General features: G+C 36.9%; 3 protein-coding genes across 53 annotated transcripts; 1 reads left to right on the plus strand and 2 right to left on the minus strand.

Moving 5' to 3' along the window:
* Positions 1–2874: 2874 nt before the first annotated feature.
* On the minus strand, positions 2875–4867 carry LOC133715786 (loganic acid O-methyltransferase-like). The gene is made up of 3 exons (XM_062142430.1): positions 4223–4867; positions 3461–4117; positions 2875–3339 (listed from the first exon to the last, which is right to left on the minus strand). Exons 1-3 carry the CDS (start codon positions 4283–4285, stop codon positions 3010–3012), a joined length of 1050 nt encoding a protein of 349 aa, XP_061998414.1. The 5' UTR covers positions 4286–4867; the 3' UTR covers positions 2875–3009.
* Positions 4868–8307: 3440 nt separating this feature from the next.
* LOC133714072 (loganic acid O-methyltransferase-like) lies at positions 8308–19438 on the minus strand. 27 transcript variants are annotated; one of them, XM_062140107.1, is made up of 15 exons: positions 19204–19438; positions 18435–19091; positions 17622–18311; positions 17390–17520; positions 17149–17262; positions 16957–17020; positions 16639–16715; positions 16487–16547; positions 16163–16414; positions 15866–15934; positions 15477–15765; positions 15285–15379; positions 15055–15110; positions 8849–8930; positions 8308–8759 (listed from the first exon to the last, which is right to left on the minus strand). In XM_062140107.1, the coding sequence occupies exons 1-3, from the start codon at positions 19264–19266 to the stop codon at positions 17979–17981; spliced, it is 1053 nt and encodes a 350-aa protein (XP_061996091.1). In that variant the 5' UTR covers positions 19267–19438; the 3' UTR covers positions 8308–8759; positions 8849–8930; positions 15055–15110; positions 15285–15379; positions 15477–15765; positions 15866–15934; positions 16163–16414; positions 16487–16547; positions 16639–16715; positions 16957–17020; positions 17149–17262; positions 17390–17520; positions 17622–17978. The 27 variants fall into 27 exon arrangements, with proteins under 27 accessions (XP_061996091.1, XP_061996087.1, XP_061996086.1 ...); XM_062140103.1 differs by having other exon boundaries at positions 15231–15379; XM_062140102.1 differs by having other exon boundaries at positions 15226–15379.
* LOC133714075 (uncharacterized) lies at positions 9139–13280 on the plus strand. Of its 25 annotated transcripts, none has more exons than XR_009848424.1 (8): positions 9139–10390; positions 10494–10562; positions 10636–10745; positions 10828–10858; positions 11652–11694; positions 12430–12530; positions 12602–12714; positions 12802–13280. XR_009848424.1 is itself a non-coding variant. In XM_062140120.1 (7 exons), exons 2-7 carry the CDS (start codon positions 10522–10524, stop codon positions 12609–12611), a joined length of 336 nt encoding a protein of 111 aa, XP_061996104.1. In that variant the 5' UTR covers positions 9139–10390; positions 10494–10521; the 3' UTR covers positions 12612–13280. The 25 variants fall into 25 exon arrangements, 11 of the variants coding, with proteins under 11 accessions (XP_061996104.1, XP_061996107.1, XP_061996108.1 ...); XR_009848426.1 differs by having other exon boundaries at positions 12602–12708; XR_009848425.1 differs by having other exon boundaries at positions 12602–12665.
* Positions 19439–24179: the final 4741 nt, after the last annotated feature.

The following is a 24179-nucleotide window of genomic DNA, read 5'->3' on the forward strand; positions in this document are numbered from 1 at the left end:
CAAATGTTTGATGCAGAATTTCTTTGGAAATTAGGACCAAATTCAATTTTAAGTTTCATAATCTCTTTTCTGATGAAATTGAAGACAGTTTCATTGCTATCTATATGAGACTATTTTGATAGCATTTTCATATGCAAAATGCAACTGAATTCATTCTATATATGTCATCAGTTTTGTTGATCCTTTAGGATATTCATATATGAGGCCACTTTGACAGCACACCACATATGAAGTTTTCAAAATCAATATCAGAAACCTTAAACATGCATATCCATCATTTAGCATTTCAAAATAACATGGATAACATAAATATGCATTGAGATAAATAATTAAATACAATGTAATCTTCATATGAAATAGAGATCCTCTTTGAATCAAAAGTGCTATAAGAGTCTACCTTTGGCTAAACTTAATAAGCTGATATCAGAAATTTCTGTGACTGACTCCTGACTTTAGAAAATCATAACTAATCCCAGAAAATTCCGTTTTGGGTGATTCCAGTTCCAAATGACTCTTTAAGATGTCGACTAAAACTCTTTAGTATAAACTGACCTCAAATTCCCAGTAGATCGGCACAGTTTTGCAAAAGAAAGCGACTGGGTTGAAATTCCAGAAAATCTGAAAATGGCTAAAATCTCTTTCTTTGGCCAAAAGCCTTTTCACCAACCAAGAAAAGCATTGTGATTTCTAAGCAATGTTCTAAGGCTATTGCTCGGATTGAAAGCACATCAATTAAACAAGTAAACATCCTATGTCCCCATGATACAATGCTCAATATGTAATGTATGAATGGCAAAGCAAATTTGATCTTGTTGCTGACCATTAAGTCAACAGTTATCTCTAACTATGTAAACACTTGGACATATATAGCAATTGAGAGACCATTAAAATAGCAACAGCATTTGTCAAGATCTGTCATGCAAATCATGCATATACAATTGATTATGAATTTTGGTTAATTCTGAGTATGCCATTATACAGATCAACACATGCTAGATAATTAAGATGACTATGCCAAATATAAGATTGTAAATCAACAACAATATGAATCAAAGGCAAAACATAATTTGCACCAAATTAAATATTAAAGCCAGAAATCAAAACTGAAGAGTATGTGATACTAACAAGATGCAGTTCTAGAATCCATTGATGCTTCTCCAATATCCACTCATCAATTATAATCCAAGTAATACATAAACACATACCAATTAATCTAGCCACACACTAACAATGTAAACAGCATACATTAATATCAAACAACCAAATAAAATTATATTTTCACTATAATGCCTCAAGGGAACTCACCAAATCGAAGACTGATATTTTGGATACATATCTCATCTGTTCATAAAGCAAGACTTGTATCGACACCAACTTGGTAGAAGGCACTATTTGGTGATCAACAGAAGTGATAGAGGTTGGTGATTGCCTTAATTGCCCTCTGGTCATTTTCTCCTCCTCTCAATGAATGAGGGTAATGGATAATAAATTTGGGAAAACCCAATTTCATTTACATCAATCCAGAGCAAAATGGATTTGCAAAGGTGAGAGCGTGCATATGTGGATAGATGCATCAGATATGCAATATACATGTAAATAACTGTATGCGGATTATATGAACAAAAAATTCCCAGAATTCACAATTTAATGCAGTTAGTTTCTTCAACATGTAATTGATCTATGTATGGCTGCTCTGATACCAATTGTTAGAAACAGTATGCTTAAGCAATCACAAACACATAATTTAGAACCTATACTAGATCAAATCATGTATATTCAAAAACTGAATTATGTTCCAACAGTGTTTGGAAATCTCCTTGAGTTAAATCCAAGTGAGAAGAAATCTCCTCTAGACAGATCTTGGAGAGGTAATATCCCCGGCCTTGAGATGGATCGAAGTGAGGAAGAAAATCCATAACGGATCCCTTTGAGACAGATCTAATCCTCTTCAATGGAAACTGATTTCCATTGAAACTCTAACACTGAATTTAAGTATGAAATAGGGATTGAAAACAACATATCAATCCTGAACCTGCAGAAAACAAGAACATAAGAACATGAACCCAGAAAACTTACTTGATGCACTCCCACTGTCAATGATAGTCTTCTCCTGATTTCACCCTTATGTTCTCTTAGTATATGGGACTAAAACAAGAACCACACGTGCATCAGAAGGGACTGATCTGACATATTTATAGCAACCTTGCAAATCAGTTTCATCCATAAAGAAACTGCTGCAATACCTTAACTGCTTATCAAACCTCAACTGCTCTTTCAACTGCAACTTGATTTAAATTTAAATAACATATAAGCTTGTCTTAATATGAAATACATCATAAGCTTATACTATAGTCTAAACTTAGATTAATTACATATATAAAGTATTATGAAGTATATATGCAGAACACAAGTTCTAAACAATGTCTTGTTCCATAAGCAATGTTAGTTTGCTTACATATATTCAACTCATTAGCATTAGCACTAGCTAATTATTAGTTATGTAAGACATTCCTTATACAAGACCTTAGAATATCAATGTTGCATTAGACAAACTAGAGAAATCCTCAAAAGTCTAATAGATATAGTTTGGGATATATAGTCTAAGAAATCTAGCTAATCAGATAGTCGAAACTCTTTTAATAATTTATTTCTTATATGTTAGCTCATCTAATTATATGAACCTTACTTCACAGTTTCTCAACTCTTGTAGATACTAAAAGTTTTGGATCCTCTCACTAAACATCTGTGTTTGTGTGTGTGTGTTGGAGCTAATGGACATGGATTTTGTGTATGGTTGTTAGTTTATCTAGATCTGCTACTTCATATAGATTTTTGTTTCAATCATTAGAACTATTAAGCAGACTTTCTTGACCATTTGTACAACAGAGTAGTTTATTGAAAATGACAGAAACAACCAATACCACTTACTAGTACAGTAAGATCACATTACAATAGCAAAGTTTCACTAGATAAACTAAAGAAATATCCTCTGTTTATATTACTCAGTAGTCAGTACTTCCTATGCGCGCGTTTGAGTAAAACAAATAAACTAACAGCTTTCACTGATTCCAAGACGGAGGTGGATTCTTCATATTTCTTGCAAAATGTGTCAAAGAACTCATCTAAAATCTCTTCTCCAAAATTCGCTCGAATTATATGCTCCGTTCCGGCTCTCACAGTTGAGCGAAACACATTGGGCTGTAGCTTTTCTTGAGGCAAGTTTTCCATTCTCTCTATGCTAAAACATCCATTGCCTTTCACAATGGCTTCCACTTCTTGGAGAGAAGCATTATATATTGGTAGATTGAAGGAGTCCACTTTGTCTTCGGCAATGACACCCTACATAGGAAAATGAAAAGTCAATCACCAGCATATCTTATGTCTTAACTTCAAGAACTTTATAACTAAGTGCTGTGGTTGTTCCTTATGTGCAAGAATGCAATGAAAGAAAATTTTGTACCTTCTTGGCCATGTCCATGAGACTGGAACCACATAGGTCTAGTGACATGTTGTAATAGCTTTGTGCATGAGGGATTTCATTGGGGCGGCCGGGAACAACAAATGCCATCAACCCTCCTCCGACGATCTCTTGTGCTCTAGCATTTAGAAAGCACTCCATGTCCTTGGCATATTGAGCTGAATATGCCTCAACAACTTGGTGTGCAGAATTTGAGTAATGAACCCTACCTTTGTTCCAAGCAGGGGAGCTCCTGTCCAACACTTCCTCAGGCACTTTAGAGAGAAACTGCAGAGAAAATGAAGAGTATACAAAGTGAAGATGTGCCTTGGGAAACAAGCGAGAGTAAAAAGATCCCGGTACGCCCATTGCGAAGTAGTTCCTGTCTGGAGGGAGGGATTGGAAGAGCTGATTGAAATCATTTCCAGCTTGATCACTGAAAAAGACTTGAAACTCGGGGACCTCAGAATTGCGCCCTTGGGTTCGGTACTTGTCCTCCACAGCTTCAAGTATGTTTTGCACAGCTAGGAACGTGTTGGGCCCCATAGCACAGCCTAAATCTGTAACTCGAAAGGTGTTGGAGGATGGGAAGCTTTCGATGTCAAGCTTGTCGAAAACTGCCTCTTTGATCAGTTCCTTGGCAGCATCTATAGCATTTCTCTGCAAAAATTTAGCTAATGGGTTACTTACTTTGTCCCCATCAATGCACAAAGAAGTATGTAATGGTGATAAAATGAGAGTTACATGCTTGCTAATTTGCTATACCTGAAAAGAAGAGTATTTGCTATAGCTGTAGAGACTATCTGCACCATTCATTCTTATTGCCATCTCTTAATTTCTTGTTTCTTTCTAGCTACTATGATTTTGATAATTTGATTGGTCTACAATCCCCTATTTATAACATTGCAAAAGCCCTTAACTAGATTCGAAATAGGAAACAACTCATCAGATTGCTAAGGCGGCTTGACCTTTTCTCAGGAAATGAAGCAACGTGTCTGCATGCAGCCCTTAACTATATTCAAGTTTAGGAACAGTCAAATGGTGTTCATCACAGGTGTCTACACTCGACTAAAAAAACAAAAAAAAACACCATAAAGTCTGCAAGATAAACAATAAACAATCTAAATAGCAAATGAGGATTGACGAGAAGTCATAAATCTGAAAATATTATTTTGGTCAATTTTGGCGACTGTTGTCATCGAACTTATCATGTAGTCATTATGTGGTTAATTGGCCAAAAGGAAGTAACAAAGCTGGAGGAAACTTGAGGTTGCTGCTGCTTCGAAGAAAATCAAGAACCGTCAGTTTAGTTCTGCTAAAAGAAATCTGGAAATGGAGGAGGATAAGGTGGTGACGGAAGCTGATGTGGAGGAGGACCTCTGCGTAGAGAGGTCCTGAGTTTTGTTGAATAAGTCAGTTTTTTCTTTCCTGCCCTAACATTGTCTCAAGTTTGGGAATTGGTCATATTATGTTAGGACCATTCTGCCCTGGACCGATTATCCCTATCAGCACACTCCATCAGTCCATCCAAATCCACATTCAATAGTTATCTCTATTTGCTAAGATATTTTCAGTCCATTTGGACACGTGTCTCATTTAGTTGTTGTGAGGACAATGGTCCCAAAACTCTACTTTTATATGCTGTAGTCTTCATCTTTGGATACTCACGAATGAAAATATGAACTTGCTTTGAATTTATCTCTTTTCCTTTCTGCATTTCCTTTGTTCCTATCATATTATTATGGTGATTTCATTAGGTTGCCTAAGGGTAGCCTGCATGGCTTGATATTAACGTGACCCTCTCAGGTAAGTCATGTTATGTAATTACCTACATTTAGTTATATTAGAGGCGTGAGCCGCGTGACGTCCTCTTTTCAAATAAAAATAAATAAAAAATACCAGTTAATTGAAGGATAATAGAATATGAATCAATTTTGATTGAAGTGGGTTAACCCAAAGACAACCCGGCCACTAGTAAGTAGTATACGACCATCAACCTAGCAAATATCTAAAGGGTGCGGCTATTACCACTGTACTAACTACTTTGTTCACCATATAAGTTGTTGATTTATTAAAAAACTAAAATATCCTAATACAAAATTACAATAAAAGACAATATCTTGTTAAATATTACAATTTGTTTTTTCTTATCCCCTAAAGTACAAATAATTATTAATGCAATTCAGCAATTGAATGGTAACTCATTTGTTTTTTAACTTTTTTTACAGGGTCCTTGACCCAAAGCACCAAAATTGACCAAATATTATCCCACTTACTCCAGCAACAGATTTTTATTCCCACATCTAATTTAACAGCAAATGACCATTTTGTCCTTAACCTAATTAATAAACTACATCATGCCACTCAACATCTCTCTCTCTCTCTCTCTCTCTCTCTCTCTGCACTAATGGGAAGTTTGAGGTTTTGTTTTGTGGTAGCATTGTTATATACAGCTATCAGCACAGGAGATTAATTAACAAAAGTGGAAGACATTCTCTACTGTTATTTTTTAATTTAAGCAAGTTTCATTTAATTAAGATCGGTATCTCATTATTTTAGCTTAAATCTACTGCACTAGTCTTATTAAAGTTCATCTGAATTTTTTGCCAGCTGACGCTGAGATCGTTCATTACTTCATTAGCAATACAAGTAATTATCAGTTACGTAAGACATGCCCTTAGACAAGGCCTTAGAATATCATTCTTGCATTGAACAAACTAGAGAAAGCCTCAAGAGTCTTAAGGACGGTGTATATATTGATTATATTCAACTCATTAGCATTAGCACTAGCTAATTATTAGTTATGTAAGTGTTTGAACCTATATTTGGCAAGGCCCACGGAGCAGATAGGTGGGCCCGACTCGCAAGGCCTAATGAAGGACCGCAGCTAATGAAGGACAGCGACCAATTAGCCGCGGCACATTAAATGTTTATTGTCAAATTGTTGCCAAAAATAACGTGTGCAGAGAGCTGTTATTAAATCGGAAGAGATCAAATGACCCACAAGTCATAATGAATGACCGCGGCTAATTCATCAAAGAGGTTGATTATCAGGAGAAACGTTACCGAAGTTTGGGGCAATTAACTTGAATGAGCATCAGGAGGTGTTATTGTCAATCATCAGTTACAAGACCTAATTAATTGCTCATGATAGAATCAATCATTGATAACGATATCACAAACATGAATACTGTTCTATTTGTAATCAATGCGGTCTTAGCTGTAAAGGTTGAGATTGCTTCTTTTCCTTCATTCAGTAGTTTAGTTTCACTATAAAAAGGACCATAGGTGTCATTGTTAGAGGTCCTCGACCAAACGCTCTAACCGATTACTCAAATTTTATCTCAATACATTTCAACAATTCAACAACACTTATCAATCTTTACGTGTTTATCTTATCGCTTTCTTTACCGGTATTTATCTTTCCTGCACTTTACTTTGTTGCTCTTTACATTCATGCAGTTTATCTTCCTGCACTTTATTTGCTGCACCTTTATATTCCTGCACTTTCATTTATGCTATTTATTTGTAAATAACAACATTTAATTTAGGGAAAACAATTTGACAATAAACATTTAAAGTGACCTTTATATTCCTGCACTTTCATTCATCAGTTATTTACTTCACGTCATTTAATTTAGGGAAAACATCACCAATGGTCACTGAGTTATGACTTATTCGACACTTAACTCACTGTATTTTCAACAATATCACTTAACTCACTCAGTTTTACATTCGTCTTTCACTCAACTCACTGTCGTTAATTCTACCGTTAAAAGGTATTAAAATTGAGGGTATATTTGTCTAAACACTAAAAAAATGCATTTCTAACTCTCTTTTTTTTTTTTAAAAGACAATTTTTTTTTTCAAATTATATTTAAGTTAAAAAAATAATTTTTTATTAGAAATCTCAGAAATTTAAAAAATTGAAAAAAGTCTAATAAATGTAAATTGAGGGTATATTTGTCTAAACACTAAAAAAATGCATTTCTAACTTTTTTTAAAAAAAAATACAATTTTTTTTCAAATTATATTTAAGTTAAAAAATCATTTTCTATTAGAAATTTCAGAAATTTAAAAAAATTGAAAAAAAGTCTAATAAATGTAGTTTTTTTTAAGTTAAAAATGATTTTTAAGTGTTTTGACAAATATACCCTCAATTTTAACGGCTTCTAACGGTAGAATTAACGGCAGTGAGTTAAGTGAAACACGGATGTAAAACTGAGTGAGTTAAGTGATATTGTTGAAAATACAGTGAGTTAAGTGTCGAATAAGTCATAACTCAGTGACCATTGGTGATATTTCCCCTTTAATTTATACAAAATCACAAAAAGAATTATTATCACTTCACCTTCACCTCAATCACCGAGTTACATAGCACGAAGACTGCGGCTAGTTAAGGCCGATCCGTGCTAAAGTCCTTGCATTCAAGGCAGAGAGAACCCCGCAGCCGAGATTGATCATTCCTTGGCCCACAATCAACTTATCAGAAGTTAGATATCTACAATCTATAACAAAACCTCGCTTGGCCTACCGGCCGCGAGTTGGCACGCCCGCTCACACGTCACCACTCCAGAAGAACAAGTGTAAGCCAAAGAAGCCCTCGGCCCAGTGACACGTGGCCGGGACGATTTTTGAGCGAACAGTAAGACATTCCCTATACAAGACCTTAGAATATCAATGTTGCATTAGACAAACTAGAGAAATCATCAAAAGTCTAATAGATATAGTTTGGGATATATAGTCTAAGAAAGCTAGCTAATCAAATAGTCGAAACTCTTTTAATAATTACTAGCCATAGCTGCACGCGCGTTGCTGCGAGAGTTATGGTTGTTAGTGAATTGCTTAGAAAAGTAAATGATTGTATACATGAGAATATCATTGATTTTGTATTGTTGGGTTGTACATGCATTTGGTTTGCTTTAAATTGTTTGATGGTGATGCAAAAATTTAAATTAGATTTATTCGATTTGAAAGGGTATTGTGAAGACATATACAGTAGAACATTCATTTGGTGTTGCTGTTGCTTGCTGGTTCATCGACTGCAATTTCTCTAAAAGAAGAGCTTGTCTTACTCTCTCAGCAATCTTGACAACCATATGTCGATTTTCTTCAGAGTTCTTTTTCAATGTGGTTACTCTGCGGGTGTATTATCAATATGATTCAATTACTTGACAAACCTTGTGAGCAGTGTCTGAATAATAATGTTGAAACACACGCAGATGCAAAGCTGTCCTTTTCTTGTCTTGGCAAGGATAGTTCCAAAGCTTCGGGCAGGTAAGCGTTCCTCTGCTGAATCCTCCTGACAGTTCAAAAAGATTAAACGGCAAATGACTTGTACAAAACCAATACTAAAATAAATCCAGCACAAAGAGTATAAGGGTAACATACCTCGGGAGCTTTTGGCGGTCCTCTCATTGAGTGTGCAAGAAATTTCCTAAATGCGTCATTAAATGTTTCTATGGGCTGAACACTGAACAAAATAATAATCGCTTAATGCATGTCTACACTGAGTAAGAAACAGAAGAAATGCGATATTCAAGTTTAAAATGAACATATACATGGAGACCTTGATATCCCAAGATTTGAAATTCATTGGCAGCTTTCACCTTGTTCTTGGATTCCATGAGCAAAGCATAAGATATGTAAAACTCAGAATGTGTCTTTCCAATCTCATTTTATTCACTACTACAAAAATCCAATTAGACGACGCATTACAGTTTTTCGCCGTCTGATTGATTTTTATTTTTTTAGACGTCGTTTTTATAAAATTTGTCGTCTGATATGCAATTATGAATTAGTTCAGAAGACGTTTAATGATAGAACCGTTGTATGACCCTAAAAAATTTGAGCGGCAAGTTTCCCACCATGTTGTAAGTGGTGCCAAATGGCATCTCAAATCCCGAATTTTCCCCAAACCATGTATACCATGTATTGATCATACGATGAAAAATAATAAAACTGTCGTCTAATCAATGTGTTTGACAGAAAGGAGGGACCCACCACCATTTTTCTTCAATTTCCCCAAGAGGGAAGTCAAATTGATAGGAGACAAACCCCAAATTTCAAGTGGCCGCATACATACCACATTTTTATAAAATTATGTTGTGTGAGTCGTTGTCCAAATTGACAGGGCTTGTCCGATAGGGCTTGTCCAAATTAATGAAGGTCGGGCATGAAACACTTTCAGAAAAGAAAATAACGAAGAACTCAAACCTCCTCACTCTCTCTAGGTCTATGTCGAAAACCAAAACCCGAAACTCCTCACTCTCCCGACAGCGTCTCCCCAAAACCAAAACCTACACTTGGAAGTCCATCGGATTCAATACCTTTGTTCTACACCGACACCAAATTCATCGGATCCAAAACCTAGACCTCGCTCTCTCTCTCCCTCTTATCTTCTACACCTATACCTCAAATCCATCTCTCCAACAACCAAATCAGTTTCCACATCAAACTAATCTGAGAGGAGCCTCTCCGGCCTCAAAGATGTCGTCGTCACCGGCGGCCGAACTCCCTTGGCTCAAATTCTAATTTCCCTCTTTACTGGAAGTTTGCTATGAAAACCACAAGATAAAGTGACGCCCTTTAATGATATTCTGTGGAGGACTTGGATTACTGATTTAAATAGCTAAAATGGGTCTGGTTTTGTTTTAATTGTTTTAATTGCCTCCGAAATCGATGACTAGATATGGATGTAAGTACTTTGATCAATTGCATTCTATCTGCTTTTCACTTGCTTTGTTATTTGATTGTGCAAAAGTTAAATTGGTTATGAAATATTTGAAGACGCAATTTGAGTATTCTAGTTGAGAATTGTTTTGAACTAATTCAATTTGCTATCTGCAGGCTCTTCATACATATTTGGACAAGCTTTTCAATTAGTATGTTGTTATAATCCTCTCCGTGACTTTTATCCTGTTTTTCAGAGAGGTGAGGCTTTTTCCATGATTTGGCATTGTGGTTCTAACATTTGTGCTCGTTTATGGTTGGGGTGAATTTGAATTTGATTTGGTGTTTGCTTTTATTTTGCTAGGTTATTCCACAAGCAATATGCACTAGATATGGACTTGCTGTGGGTTTCAACCAATATGTTATCACTTGGGTGAGACAGTTTGAATTTATTTCTTTATAACTGTCTCTACCTTAATGTTCATTTTGGTGAAATCATTCTTCAGATACATTTTGAACAACATGCAGAAATGTGAAATTATGCTCAATGATTTGATTGGTTCTAAGAGGACCAACACCAATATTAAAGCAACCATAGCTCAGCCATCTCATACAGGTAGCTTTGAAATTTGAAGATATGTTGGAATTGCAATTTGAAGATAGAGAAATGCAGTTCAGGGTTGCTCTTCTTCATGCAGCAATTATAATGCAATTTCAAGATCAGAAAAGGTAATGGGAAGGAATATCTTAGTATATCGTTTTTGGTTCAATAATTTCTCTCTTTATTGATATTGCCTACTAGGTATTAATAATCTCTCTCTCTCTCTCTCTCTCTCTCTCTCTCTCTCTCTCTTCTGGGTTCTCATTTCTCACTTGTCTACTTTCATTTGCTTCATTATTTTTGTCAAATCATGAACTGTAACTGATGGTCTGTAACTGTTATATCTCTGTGAGTACTTGAAACAATTATTCCATGAATTTCTGTGTATTGCATTTGTTCTTGCTTTCGTGTGTGTTTTTGATTCAGTAGATTATTTACAATCCTTTGTTTTGTAGCTACTTTACTGTATTTGGTAAAAGTCCTCTATATTTCTAATTCTCTTGGTTGGAATTTGAGTTCACAGTGGATTGCAAGGCAACTCTTTGACTGGAGCACTGTCCCCTGATATGTGTCAATTAACTGGTCTGTGGTACTTGCAAGTATTTTCCTTCTGTATTTCAACCATTTTTGGTTTCTTTGTGTTCTTTTTGTGTTTCTGTTGGTATTGAAGTTTCCTTTTATGCTCAGTGATGTTAGAGGCAATAACCTGACTAGCCCTGCGTCTTGTATCAGATTACCAAAATCAATCTTTACAAGGTTTGTTTATTGCTGGGTTTTGAGAAATGATAGGGATTTGAGATTGGTTTGAATCTTCTGGTTTTGAATTTGATTGCTTGTGTGTACTGTGGGAGTGGATTTTGTTTTGCGTTTTCTTGATTGTTTAAGGGTTTAGGGTTTATGCTGGTTTTTCAATTTTGACAGGATGGTAGGCATGGAAAGGCTTGGGGAGTCGTTCATAAGGAAGGTGGGTTTTACATTTCATGGAATTGGCCTTTTTATGTGCTCGATTTTAGTTCTATTTGCATCAGTAGTAGTTAGCTTTGTTGCATTATTAGATAGGATTGGTTTCGATACTTATTTCGTATAAGAGTTTCTAGTGTGAAGAAGTGACTCAAGGGAATTATAATTGTCTACCAGTTGATTGGTTTTGCTAGTCGAAGTACAAGGGTCTACTCAATTAGGTTTACTACTCTGATCAATGTTTGTTTTCTGATGGGTTGTGCATTTCATTTTGATCCTCTATGTACCATTTTTCTTGTGGTGGCCAAATTTTGATAATTCCATGTGGGATATCTCTTAATAATTATCTTCTTTACGTTCATTTGGAACATGTCCTGAATGGTTGGGAATTGGTGCGTCTAGGTTTTGGTCCAAAGAATTGTTTAGGAAACTGATTAGAAATACTTGCATAAGAGATTGAACATGCATCTTCCTTGTCAGAGTATGTTAAACTGTGATTGTGTGCATGCAACCTAGCTTTAATTATAGGTGAAAACTTTGTAATTCATAAAGTGATATTGACACTCGCTTTACCTCCATAAGTGCTTGAACATATAGATGTGATGCATATATATACATGGATTCCATATATAAGAGGTTCCTTCCTTTTAGAGTCTTGATTCTTTATTTCTCTCTGTGTAGACTTGTAGTTGTGACAATTCAGCACTGCTCAAATAATGTTTTGCTGTGTTTGTTCTAGGTTAGGCTTCGCTATGAAGTTAATATAGTAGAATTTGTTGTAGGCTTGCCAGCTGCAGATGCTCCCAAGAAAATAAGTAGAGTCCACAAGCGTGGTTGGAGGTACATTCTAAGCTTATCTAAGTCGACTGAAAGTCTTTCAAGTGTGAGTAAACCAACAGAAACTGCTCCAGCAACACCTGAAGTTCAACCAGCTTGATGCATTTCCTCCTTTTTAGGGATCGTGTTGCCTGCTAAGTATGAATCTTTCCTGTGAATAAGTTTACTTGTGGGCTGCCATGTAATGGTCTGAAAACTCTTTTTTAAATCATAAAAAATATCGTAGTTGATTAAATAAGTAATTATTTCTCAGATTCACTGAGTTTTGTTTTAGGTTGTACTTGACTCAAACCAGGATTCAGGTTAAGTTGAAGATTGTGAGGGACAGAAGAAAAGGGTAAAGTTTGTATGCCGACCAATTCATCGCAAAGGGTTGGTTTGTCCGTTTGTGTGTGAGTATGCAGGTATTGATCACGTACAACCCACATTTTCGATCCTTTTTTCTAGTTTAGCACTTGTAATTTGCAATTGCCCCAGACTTAATTGCAATGTTTCTGTTTTGGCATGTGTACCCCTCAGTGAACTATTGATCCATGCAACTACAGAAAGAGAGCAAAAAGCTCCTACAGAAGCTACTAAAGCTAGACTCCAATGAGGCCATGAGAGCAGCAAAGCTTGCAAAGCTAGACTCTAGTAAATTTCTGGATGTATATTGCTAGGAGAGTAGTATTAGATGTACTCCTTTTGTAGATGAAAGATTACCTTTGCACAATCTATTTTGGTGCATGATATAGATTATAACAATTTCTTCTATATATTGATCAACTACCGTTAATTTGATCATTTTTATTTCAGTTTCAACATATACAATGCATTGAATCATTCTATTAGGACAACAATAACCACAAAAAAACTGTCGTATGTGCACAATATTCACAATGACCCAAAAATAAAAATTGTCGTCTGAATTTAAAATAGATAATGGATACTTCGAAAAACTGTCGTCTGAATGAAAGTCACACAACGGTTATAAAATAAAGCGACATCTGAACTGCAATCACGCAACAGTTTCTAAAGTCGCCCGTCGTCTGAAGAATAGTCACGCAACAGCTAATGCTGTCGACATGCTGCCGACATGCTGCTGCCATGCTGCCGAGCCCTTCACACGACGGTTCCCTACAATCGACCTTCATCAGACGGCGCCTCGATATACGACGGTTTTTAGCCGTCATCTGATTCAATTTTTGTAGTAGTGATTAAACATTTTAAATCTTTGAACTATATGATTAAGAATTAAAAATTTAGGAGGGATATCAACAGTGATGAAGGGGAATACTTGATTTATATTTTCATACTTTAAAATAGTTTTGGAACTATTCCTAGACCTCTGCTATCCTATAAAGGTTCAGAAGAGGCAGAGAAGCTGCTTGTAATATTTATTTAAAGAATTGTAGAGAAGTTAATTCACATAAGTTTCATGCTTTCACTTATTAGTAGAGTAACTGAGCACATTGATGTGCACAATATTCACAATGACCCAAAAATAAAAATTGTCGTCTGAATTTAAAATAGATAATGGATACTTCGAAAAACTGTCGTCTGAATGAAAGTCACACAACGGTTATAAAATAAAGCGACATCTGAACTGCAATCACGCAACAGTTTCTAAAGTCGCCCGTCGTCTGAAGAATAGTCACGCAACAGCTAATGCTGTCGACAGGCTGCCGACATGCTGCCGACAGGCTGCCGACATGCTGCTGCCATGCTGCCGAGCCCTTCACACGACGGTTCCCTACAATCGACCTTCATTAGACGGCGCCTCGATATACGACGGTTTTTAGCCGTCATCTGATTCAATTTTTGTAGTAGTGATTAAACATTTTAAATCTTTGAACTATATGATTAAGAATTAAAAATTTAGGAGGGATATCAACAGTGATGAAGGGGAATACTTGATTTATATTTTCATACTTTAAAATAGTTTTGGAACTATTCCTAGACCTCTGCTATCCTATAAAGGTTCAAAAGAGGCAGAGAAGCTGCTTGTAATATTTATTTAAAGAATTGTAGAGAAGTTAATTCACATAAGTTTCATGCTTTCACTTATTAGTAGAGTAACTGAGCACATTGATCTGAATCACTCATATTAGTGGTTAGAGTTATTCAACTTTGGGCATTTATTTGCCGAAGATCAACTCAAAGACTATTCAGCCAAAAGCAGTAATTGTATGATGACCCTATAAGCAAACAAATCCATGCCAATAGAATGAAGTTTAATCGCTTTTAAGAGCTTGGAAAACCAATTTTCACATATGGCTCAGTAAATTCGACAGCTTTTCAAAGTTGAAGCAACTTATGTTGCAGAAGATGCCACATGGAATTCAAGCTGGGTACATACAGATCAGTCTAAACCTCTAATTAACACCTTTCACTCTAGAACAAACTACAACACTACCAAACAAAACACAGTAAACATATCAATTCAATGCACAGAGACTGGTAGTAAAATACAAAGGAAATACCTCTGACCTAGAAGCAAAAATGTTTAGTGGGGATAATCGAAAATAATACTGAGAGTTGAAATTACCAGTTATGAGAGTCAACTGTTGTTGCGGTTGTCCCCCATCACAGAGACATAGCCTTCTGGAATGAGCAGCAGAATCAAGCAAAACAGGCAACACAGACCTCGTAAGTGTAATTGAACCTGTTATTATATGCAACGAACTGAATAAAAAGAGAAGCAAGAACAGGAACTTACAAAACCTGTTATTATATGTAACCAACTGAATAAAAAGAGAAGCAAGAACAGGAACTTACAATTGGTGCCATTTCATAGGCAAGAGGCTCCAATATGTAATTTTCATTTTCAATTTCACCATTCACCAACAATTTCCCATCATGTACCTATTGCACTGAACCACATGAACATTAGAAAATGTAATATAAATTCTACTTCTTTCACATGAATCCAGTTAATGCACGCAATAACCAAGAAAATCAAGATATTACCTCAACATCATCTCCACACCTGGCCACAATTCTTTTTATAAATACATCGCCCGAGCTAAAGCCAATTTCCTCCATATTGCACAGAATACCCAAGGAGAAAATGTTTTTTGTTTTTTTGAGACTAGGGTATCCGAGTCTTTGACCCGACTAATCCCTAGGTCCCCCGCCTGACCCCACAACATTTGGGGAACTGGAAACTCTAGCAATTGCTAGGTGGGTACCTTGGGAGAGGGTCGAACCCCAGACCAGTTGGGAGCAAACCAAGGGCCTGACCGCTAGACCAACAACTCTTTGGTACCCAAGGAGAAAATGTCAACAACACATATCACAAAGTTCTTAAAAACAACAAACAGCAATTCACTATTAATATATAAAATGTTACACATTACCTGCAAGATTGGAGGTGCCTTGAAAATCACTATTTATGAAACCTCAGGCTTTCTAAAGAGATATGAAACCTGACACCAAAACAGAAGCAGGGATTTCTCAGATAATATACAAAACATATAATCTGGTTGAGCATATAAAATCGAATTTCAAACAGTAAGCAATATCTCCACTAACAATATGCTCTATGAATCAACCACCAATAATTATTATTCACTTAAGTTCACACCAATGCATATGAATTAAAAACCATTCCGCAAATTTGAGATTAATGATGAACAGATTTGAACATTACTAACCTTCTCAGCTAAAACACGATCACCCACATCAAGAGTAGGGTACATAGAAGTGAAAGGACTGGACCTAGGCTCGGCCAAGGAGGACCAAAACAGCACGCTGACAGTCACAGACTATCTTTTGGAGGAGATTTAGTCTGAAATTTCACCGCTTCCCACGCCTTGAATATAGACATTATGATCATATTCAATAATCCCAAAAACCATGCAAACACAGGAACCACAGCAAACCCAAGAACTCGAGCAACACGAAATCTGTCACGCTCTATGTCAAGACTAAAACTTAAAACCATAATCTGACATAACCGAAGAACACTCAAGTCTTACCAAGAAAGATAAAATGTCATCCTATAATCTTCAAGTTTGCACTTTTCCACACCCACAGTAACTTTATATATATTAGCAAGAAGAACAAAATTAATAAGTTCATAACTTGTGAAACAATAGCATCAATTTCATCAATTGCGCCTAGAAATTACCTTCACCCGTAGATTTTTGGCATCTGCAGCTCCACCGTTTTCCCCAATCAGCCCAACCAACCGCCCAGAACCTCTATCTGCAATCAATCAAATACAAATTCCTCAGAAGAACCAAACTTTCGAATCAAATAGTGGACAGCCAAAACCTAATCAACCCCCACTCTCTGTCAATTCAACTCAGAAATGAAAGAAACCGATCAAATTAAACAGACCCAGAAAAAAAAAGAGAATTTGTGCTCTGAGGCTAAAGCCCCATCAGAACACACACAATTTTCAACTAATCACTCAAAGAAAGAAAAATACAACCAAATACCATACCTGTTCCACTTGTTTTCAACCCAATCTTCTCGTCACAAACTGGACCCAATCAAAACTCAAATCACTGGATACAAAACAAAAACGAAGTAAACACCGATTATAACCACTACAAAACTGAAAAACACACATAACAAATTGAAGAAAATCAGCTTGAATAAAACACAACCAATACAAAACAGCAAAGCTCAATACCTCTCTCTTTCTGCCTGCAACGATGAGAGATCAGATCTTTCTCTCTATCTCTAGATCGTTCTGGCACTCTCAGTCTACAGCTCTCTCTCTCTCTCTTTCTATCTCTCGATGATTCTGGATTCTCGACAAAAAAAACACACACAAAAAAAAAAACCATTTTGTGATTGATATATTAAACAGCAGTTGTAATTTCCATTTTCACCCACAGCTACGTCATTTCCCACCCCCAATCTCAACTCACCACCTCAACTCATCTTTAGCACATGCTCTCCCCAAAAACCCACCACAGCAATTTTCTTACTCCCCAAAAGCACCTACACCAATTTTGTGATTCAAACCCAAAGTCAGGAACATCTGCGTCATTTCCCACCCCTGATGAACAATTGAAAACAGTGAACTCAGCTTTAGTAGTTTAGTATATGTATAATAATTTCTTATATGTTAGCTGACTTAGCTCTTCTAATTATACGAACCTTACTTCACAGTTTCTCAACTCTTGTAGCTACTAAAAGTTTTGGATCCACTCACTAAACATCTGTGTTTGTGTGTGTGTGCTGGAGCTAATGGACATGGATTCTGTATATATATGGTTGTTAGTTTATCTAGATCTGCTACTTCATATAGATTTTTGTTTCAATCATTAGCACTATTAAGATAGATTTTTGTTTAAATCATTAGCACTATTAAGCAGACTTTCTTGACCATTTGTACAACAGAATAGTTTATTGAAAAGGATAGAAACAACCAATACCACTTACTAGTACAGTAAGATCACATTACAATAGCAAAGTTTCACTAGATAAACTAGAGAAATCTCCTCTGTTTATTACTCAGTAGTCAGTGCATGCTATGCGTTTGAGTAAAACGAATAAACTAACAGCTTTCACTGATTCAAAGACGGAGGTGGATTCTTCATATTTCTTGCAAAATGTGTCAAAGAACTCATCTAAAATCTCTTCTCCAAAATGCGCTCGAATCATATGCTCCATTCCGGCTCTCACAGTTACGCGAAACACATTGGGCTGTGGCTTTGCTTGAGGCAAGTTTTCCATTCTCTCTATGCTAAAACATCCATTGCCTTTCACAATGGCTTCCACTTCTTGGAGAGAAGCATTATATATTGGTAGATTGAAGGAGTCCACTTTGTCTTCGGCAATGACACCCTACATAGGAAAATGAAAAGTCAATCACCAGCATAATCTTAAGTCTTAACTTCAAGAACTTTATAACGAGGTGCTTGTGATTGTTCCTTATGTGCAAGAATGCAATGAAAGAAAATTTTGTACCTTCTTGGCCATGTCCATGAGACAGGAACCAAATAGGTCTAGTGACATGTTGTAATAGGTATGTGCATGAGGGGTTTCATTGGCGCGGCCGGGAACAACAAATGCCATCAACCCTCCTCCAACGATCTCTTGTGCTCGAGCATTTAGAAAGCACTCCATGTCCTTGGCATATTGGGCTGAATATGCCTCAACAACTTGGTGTGCAGAATTTGAGTAATGAACCCTGCCTTTGTTCCAAGCAGGGGAGCTCCTGTCCAACACTTCCTCAGGCACTTTAGAGAGACACTGCAGAGAAAATGAAGAGTATACAAAGTGAAGATGTGCCTTGGGAAACAAGCGAGAGTAAAAAGATCCCGGTACGCCCATTGCGAAGTAATTCCTGTCTGGGGGGAGGGATTGGAAGAGCTGATTGAAATCATTTCCAGCTTGATCACTGAAAAAGACTTGAAACTCGGGGACCTCAGAATTGCGCCCTTGGGTTCGGTACTTGTCCTCCACAGCTTCAATTATGTTTTGCACAGCTAGGAATGTGTTAGGCCCCATAGCGCAGCCTAAATCTGTAACTCGAAAGGTGTTGGAGGATGAGAAGCTTTCGATGTCAAGCTTGTCGAAAACTGCCTCTTTGATCAGTTCCTTGGCAGCATCTATAGCATTTCTCTGCAAAAATTAAGCTAATGGGTTACTTACTTATTTTGTCCCCATCAATGCACAAAGAAGTATGTAGTGGTGATAAAATGAAAGTTATAACATGCTTGCTAATTTGCTATACCTGAAAAGAAGAGTATTTGCTATAGCTGTAGAGACTATCTGCACCATTCACTCTTGTTGCCATGTCTTAATTTCTTGTTGCTTTCTACTATGATTTTGATCATTTGATTGGTCTACAATCCCCTATTTATAACTTTGCAAAGCCCTTTACTAGATTCGAAATGGGAAACAACTCATCAGATTGCTAAGGCGGCTTGAACTTTTCTCAGGAAATGAAGCCATTAATGGAGCAAGATGTCCGCAGCTGCATGGTATATATATTCAAGTTAAGGAACAGTCAAAAAGAGGATTGATAGAAGTCATTCAAAAAAAAAAAAACACCATAAAGTCTGCAAGATAAACAATAAACAATCTAAATAGCAAATGAGGATTGATGAGAAGTCATAAATCTGAAAATATTATTTTGGTCAACTTTGGCGAATGTTGTCATCGAACTCATCATGTAGTCATTATGTGGTTAATTGGCCAAAAGGAAGTAACAAAGCTGGAGGAAGTCAATCTTGGAAACTTGAGGTTGCTGCTGCTTCGAAGAAAATAGCGTCAGTTTAGTTCTGCTAAAAGAAATCTGGAAATGGAGGAGGATAAGGTGGTGACGGAAGCTGATGTGGAGGAGGACCTCACTACAGTTTTGTTGAAGTTAGGGTTTTTTCTTTCTTGCCCTAACAGGCTAACATTGTCTCGAGTTTAGTTCTTGGTCATATTACTATGGTGATATCGATCATTAGGTTGCTTAAGGGTAGCATGCATGGCTTGATATTGATGTGGCTCTTTTGGGTAAGTCATGTTGTATAATTACCTACCTTTGGTTATATTAGAGGAGTGGCGTCCTTTTTTTTCTTTTTCTTTTTTAACAAAAAAGATAAATTAACCGGTTAATTGAAGGATAATACAATATGGATCAGTTTCCATTGAAGCGGGTCAACCCAAATCCACTAGTAAGTAGTACTACCCTTTTCTGAAACCTCAAATCAAATTCTATTGTTTCACCGAAGTTCCTAGCTATGTCCTAGTGTTTCTCCAATCTAAGGATTAGTAAGTATTGCAAGTATAATAGCAGGCTGAAATACAAACGCAATACTCTGCTTCAGTGTATCCTCTGCTTCTGCAACGCAATATTACTGGGTAAGTACTAAGTTGTTTGCGACTTTGCTAAAAAATTATCGCTGACCATATTTCCTTTTACCCTAATACTTATATTGCTCATCATGCATGGTTCATTTGAAATCTTATAAATGCAGTATAGATCATAAATTCATAATGTAAATATCTGAATTTTGATGTATTGATTTTGTAATGTGTACTCTCATAGAGCCTTGCTGAATAAGGGGACATTATGATTCATTATTGGGATTATGGTTGACAATTTTTACTTCAACAACATATAGGGTTCCTCGATCAATGAAATATCTTACTCCAGGTAAATCCTTAATTAAACTACGTTCATTCCAAACATAATTTGATTAACGCTTCCGTCTCTCATGTTATGCCTCTGTTTCTTATTATATATAGTAGGCTACTAGGCTTACAAATTTATGTAGCAGCAATTTTACTTGTCTTTTCATAATACGCTTCAAGGACACAAAGAAAGCTAGCTAATTGCATTCCTTACTCAAAATGGGTTGCTCTTCAACTTTTTTTCTTACTATAAAATTCAAACAGTTCATCCAATATTTCTTCTCCAAAATGCTTTTTGACGAGTCCTTCCGCCAGCTCTCATGTCACTTGCAAATTGATGGATTTTAGCGGCAGTGTCTAGTGGCAAGACAAAATGTAGGTGCTCGATCCATTTTCTTTGACTAAGTCAAGGAAAAAGCAGATTAATTAAGAGAATTAGAAGCAGCAGACACAAGGAAAAGTCCATGGTGGTGATGCAGTGTAAGATAATTTCTAGTCATCTTTTTGCTTACCTTTTTCTTTTGAATGATTAGGAATGATCGATATTTACTGTCGGTAAGTTGGTTTAACATTGATGTCCATTAGCTTAATTGGACTGTCATTTAAATTTTAGTGTAGACTAATAGCCAGCTGATCATTGCAATACTTTCTTGTTTATCTCTACACGACAGTATTCTTATTGGGATAATGACCACTTACCCATAGAATACCAAAATACACCCCATACACTCCACCAACTTATTTTCAACCCCACTCACACAAAAGTTTTCTCTTTCTCTTCCAACTATTCCTTTCACTTAATGTTTGTCACGCCCCGAATTTTGAATAATAAATTCAAATCCGAAACCTGAATAATTACAATTACAAAAAAACAAATCTCGAAACTTCGAGTTCATTATTACAATTCACTCTCACAATATATTATAAAGCTCAAATGAGCATAACACACCTCACAACTTACAATTGTTGTAAAACTCTAACAATTGCTCTAACCGCACGATCACCGTCCTGGTTCTCCTGTCCTGTAGGATTACCCGCTACACAATTTGAATAGTGTACCGGGAGTTGCAACAACACAAAACCCGGTAAGCTTTTTACAGCCAGTATGAGTAAACAAGAAAGAACTGTTGATTTATTAGATTTCAAGACTACCACAAACCCACGTTACTTTCTCACTCTCATATATATATATAGACACTTATGAGTTACTCTCAATTTAGCTCATAAGATCACTCACTCTCATATATATATGTAGACACTTATGAGTTACTCTCAATTTAGCTCATAAGATCCCTCACTCTCATATATATATATAGACACTTATGAGTTACTCTCAAATTCGCTCATAAGATTTCCCAACATTTGGTAGACAGACTCATATATATATATATAGACCCTTATGAGTTACTCTCAATTTCCCTCATAAGGTTACCATATATATATTGACACTTATGAGTTACTCTCAATTTCACTCATAAGGTCACTCCACATTTGGCAGACAGACTAGAGCTCTAACTGAACGTAACCACTCGTCCGGCCACAGACGTGATTACGATTTAATACTATTAATAACCACCAGCCCGGTACGAGAGCGTGATTCACTAATAGATGCCATGGTCACCTCGTGACCTAGTGATCTCCACAGATCACAACAATTTATTGTTCCTCAACAATAAAACTCAACACCTCTCACAATATATTGTTTCTCAACAATAAACTCAATACCTCTCACAATATATTGTTTCTCAACAATAAACTCAACACAACTCCAACAATACATATTATTTCACGTAATAATATATATACAGACATTCACACAGGAATGTCTAGTAATACCAACAATAGTTCATATGATTGCAACAAAATAAGCAATTAATTGTATTGGGTTCGTAATATGAACCACGTGAGGTTTACTCACCTCGATAATCCCGCTGCGTCTTCAATTCAGCTCAAAATACGATCCACAATCGTCCACCAACTCAAACCGTCAATCACCTAGTCCAATAATGATCTTGACTTAGCCAACAACTCAAATATGAAATTAAACGACGATCCAACGCTCAGATTCAAATTAAACGATGATCCAACGGTCGGATCTGAATTTAATGATGATCCAACGGTCGGATCCTCACGGATCGCCTTTAGGATCATCCTCCAAAATTATCACGAAGATCCAACGGTCAGATCTTCCTGAATCGCCTTTACTAACATCTCCACAAAATTATATGAAAATCCGACGGTCAGATTCTCACGAATCGCCTTCCGAATCACTATTTCTCAATTATACGAAGATCCAACGGTCGGATCTTCGTCCGTGACCTCACAAGGTCACCGGGACAGTCATACGATCAACATATCCAAAATTGAAGCAAAACCGATGGTCAGATCTTCACAGATCGTAAACCGAAGATAAACGTAAAAACGTTAAATAGTAACGTCAAAACGTAAATCCACTATTTATCAACTTTTTCTAACATGACCATGTTATATATCAAAACGCTCGTATGGATGCATAGATCATCGCCTAGATAATGAAAACTCGAAATATGGTCTGATGCGCCGCCACAAGCGGTGGTCAGTGGGCGGTCAACGCGGCGGTCAACGACGGTCAACCACCTCAGATGGCAAAGTGACCAACTACAAACTGGTTCAAAATGAAAGGGTGATCGACTTCCATACCTGGAGCTAAGTCTGGTTTGGCCTAGATCGTCCTAGATCAAGCGTTGAAGTTGGATTAATCTCGTGCGTCTGATCAGATTCAGATTAAATCAGGGACGTCGAAAAAGTCAAACCATGATCTAGCGTTCTATACACAAAATCGTGATGAAAGGCTTACATGGGGATGATCAGCATGAGGAGGAGATCACGAAAATGGGGACGATCGGCCCATGCAACGCCGGAAAAGTCGTTTTCCGGTCGGGTCGGGTTCACATGGCTGGGGCGTCTTCGATCTCCATCTGGGGGCAGCGGCGGGGCAAGACGGTGGCAGGGAGCGGCTGGGCGTGCGACGGCGAGCTCGGGGAAGGCCGGGTCCGTGGCCAGAGGAGGCCGGAGGAGGGCCGTTCGGCCGGGTCGGGTCGAGCGGTTCGGCCGCGTGGGAGAGGAGAGAGGACGGAGGGTTTCGGGGGACTATTCCGCAAAATCTCCATTTTTTTGTCCTTAATGAATAAATCAGAAATTTTTCCTATTTATAGAAAATTCCCAATTTTCAAATATTCATAACTTAATCATACGAACTCCGAATAATGCGTTCCACATGTCCACGAACTCGTATCGACGAGCTCTACAACTTTCATGAAGGAAGTTTTCCCAAATTTTGAACGAATAAAAAGTCAACTTTGTTGACCCCCTAAAAACGTTCGTTTTCGAAAATAAAATCGTTCGAACTAATTCCACAACTTCTCCAAGCTTCGTACTCGCTCCTACTATCGTGAAATCATTTCTAAAAATCCACGGAAATTAATTTGGATTTTTCGGGGTATTACAATCTACCCTCCTTAAAGAAATTTCGTCCCGAAATTTGAGCGTAAGTCAATTCCTCTCGATTAAGGTTGACCTAATCATAGAATCTCCATCTTTTCC

Source organism: Rosa rugosa, chromosome 6 (genome assembly GCF_958449725.1).
Source record: "Rosa rugosa chromosome 6, drRosRugo1.1, whole genome shotgun sequence".
NCBI classification, from domain to species: domain Eukaryota; kingdom Viridiplantae; phylum Streptophyta; class Magnoliopsida; order Rosales; family Rosaceae; genus Rosa; species Rosa rugosa.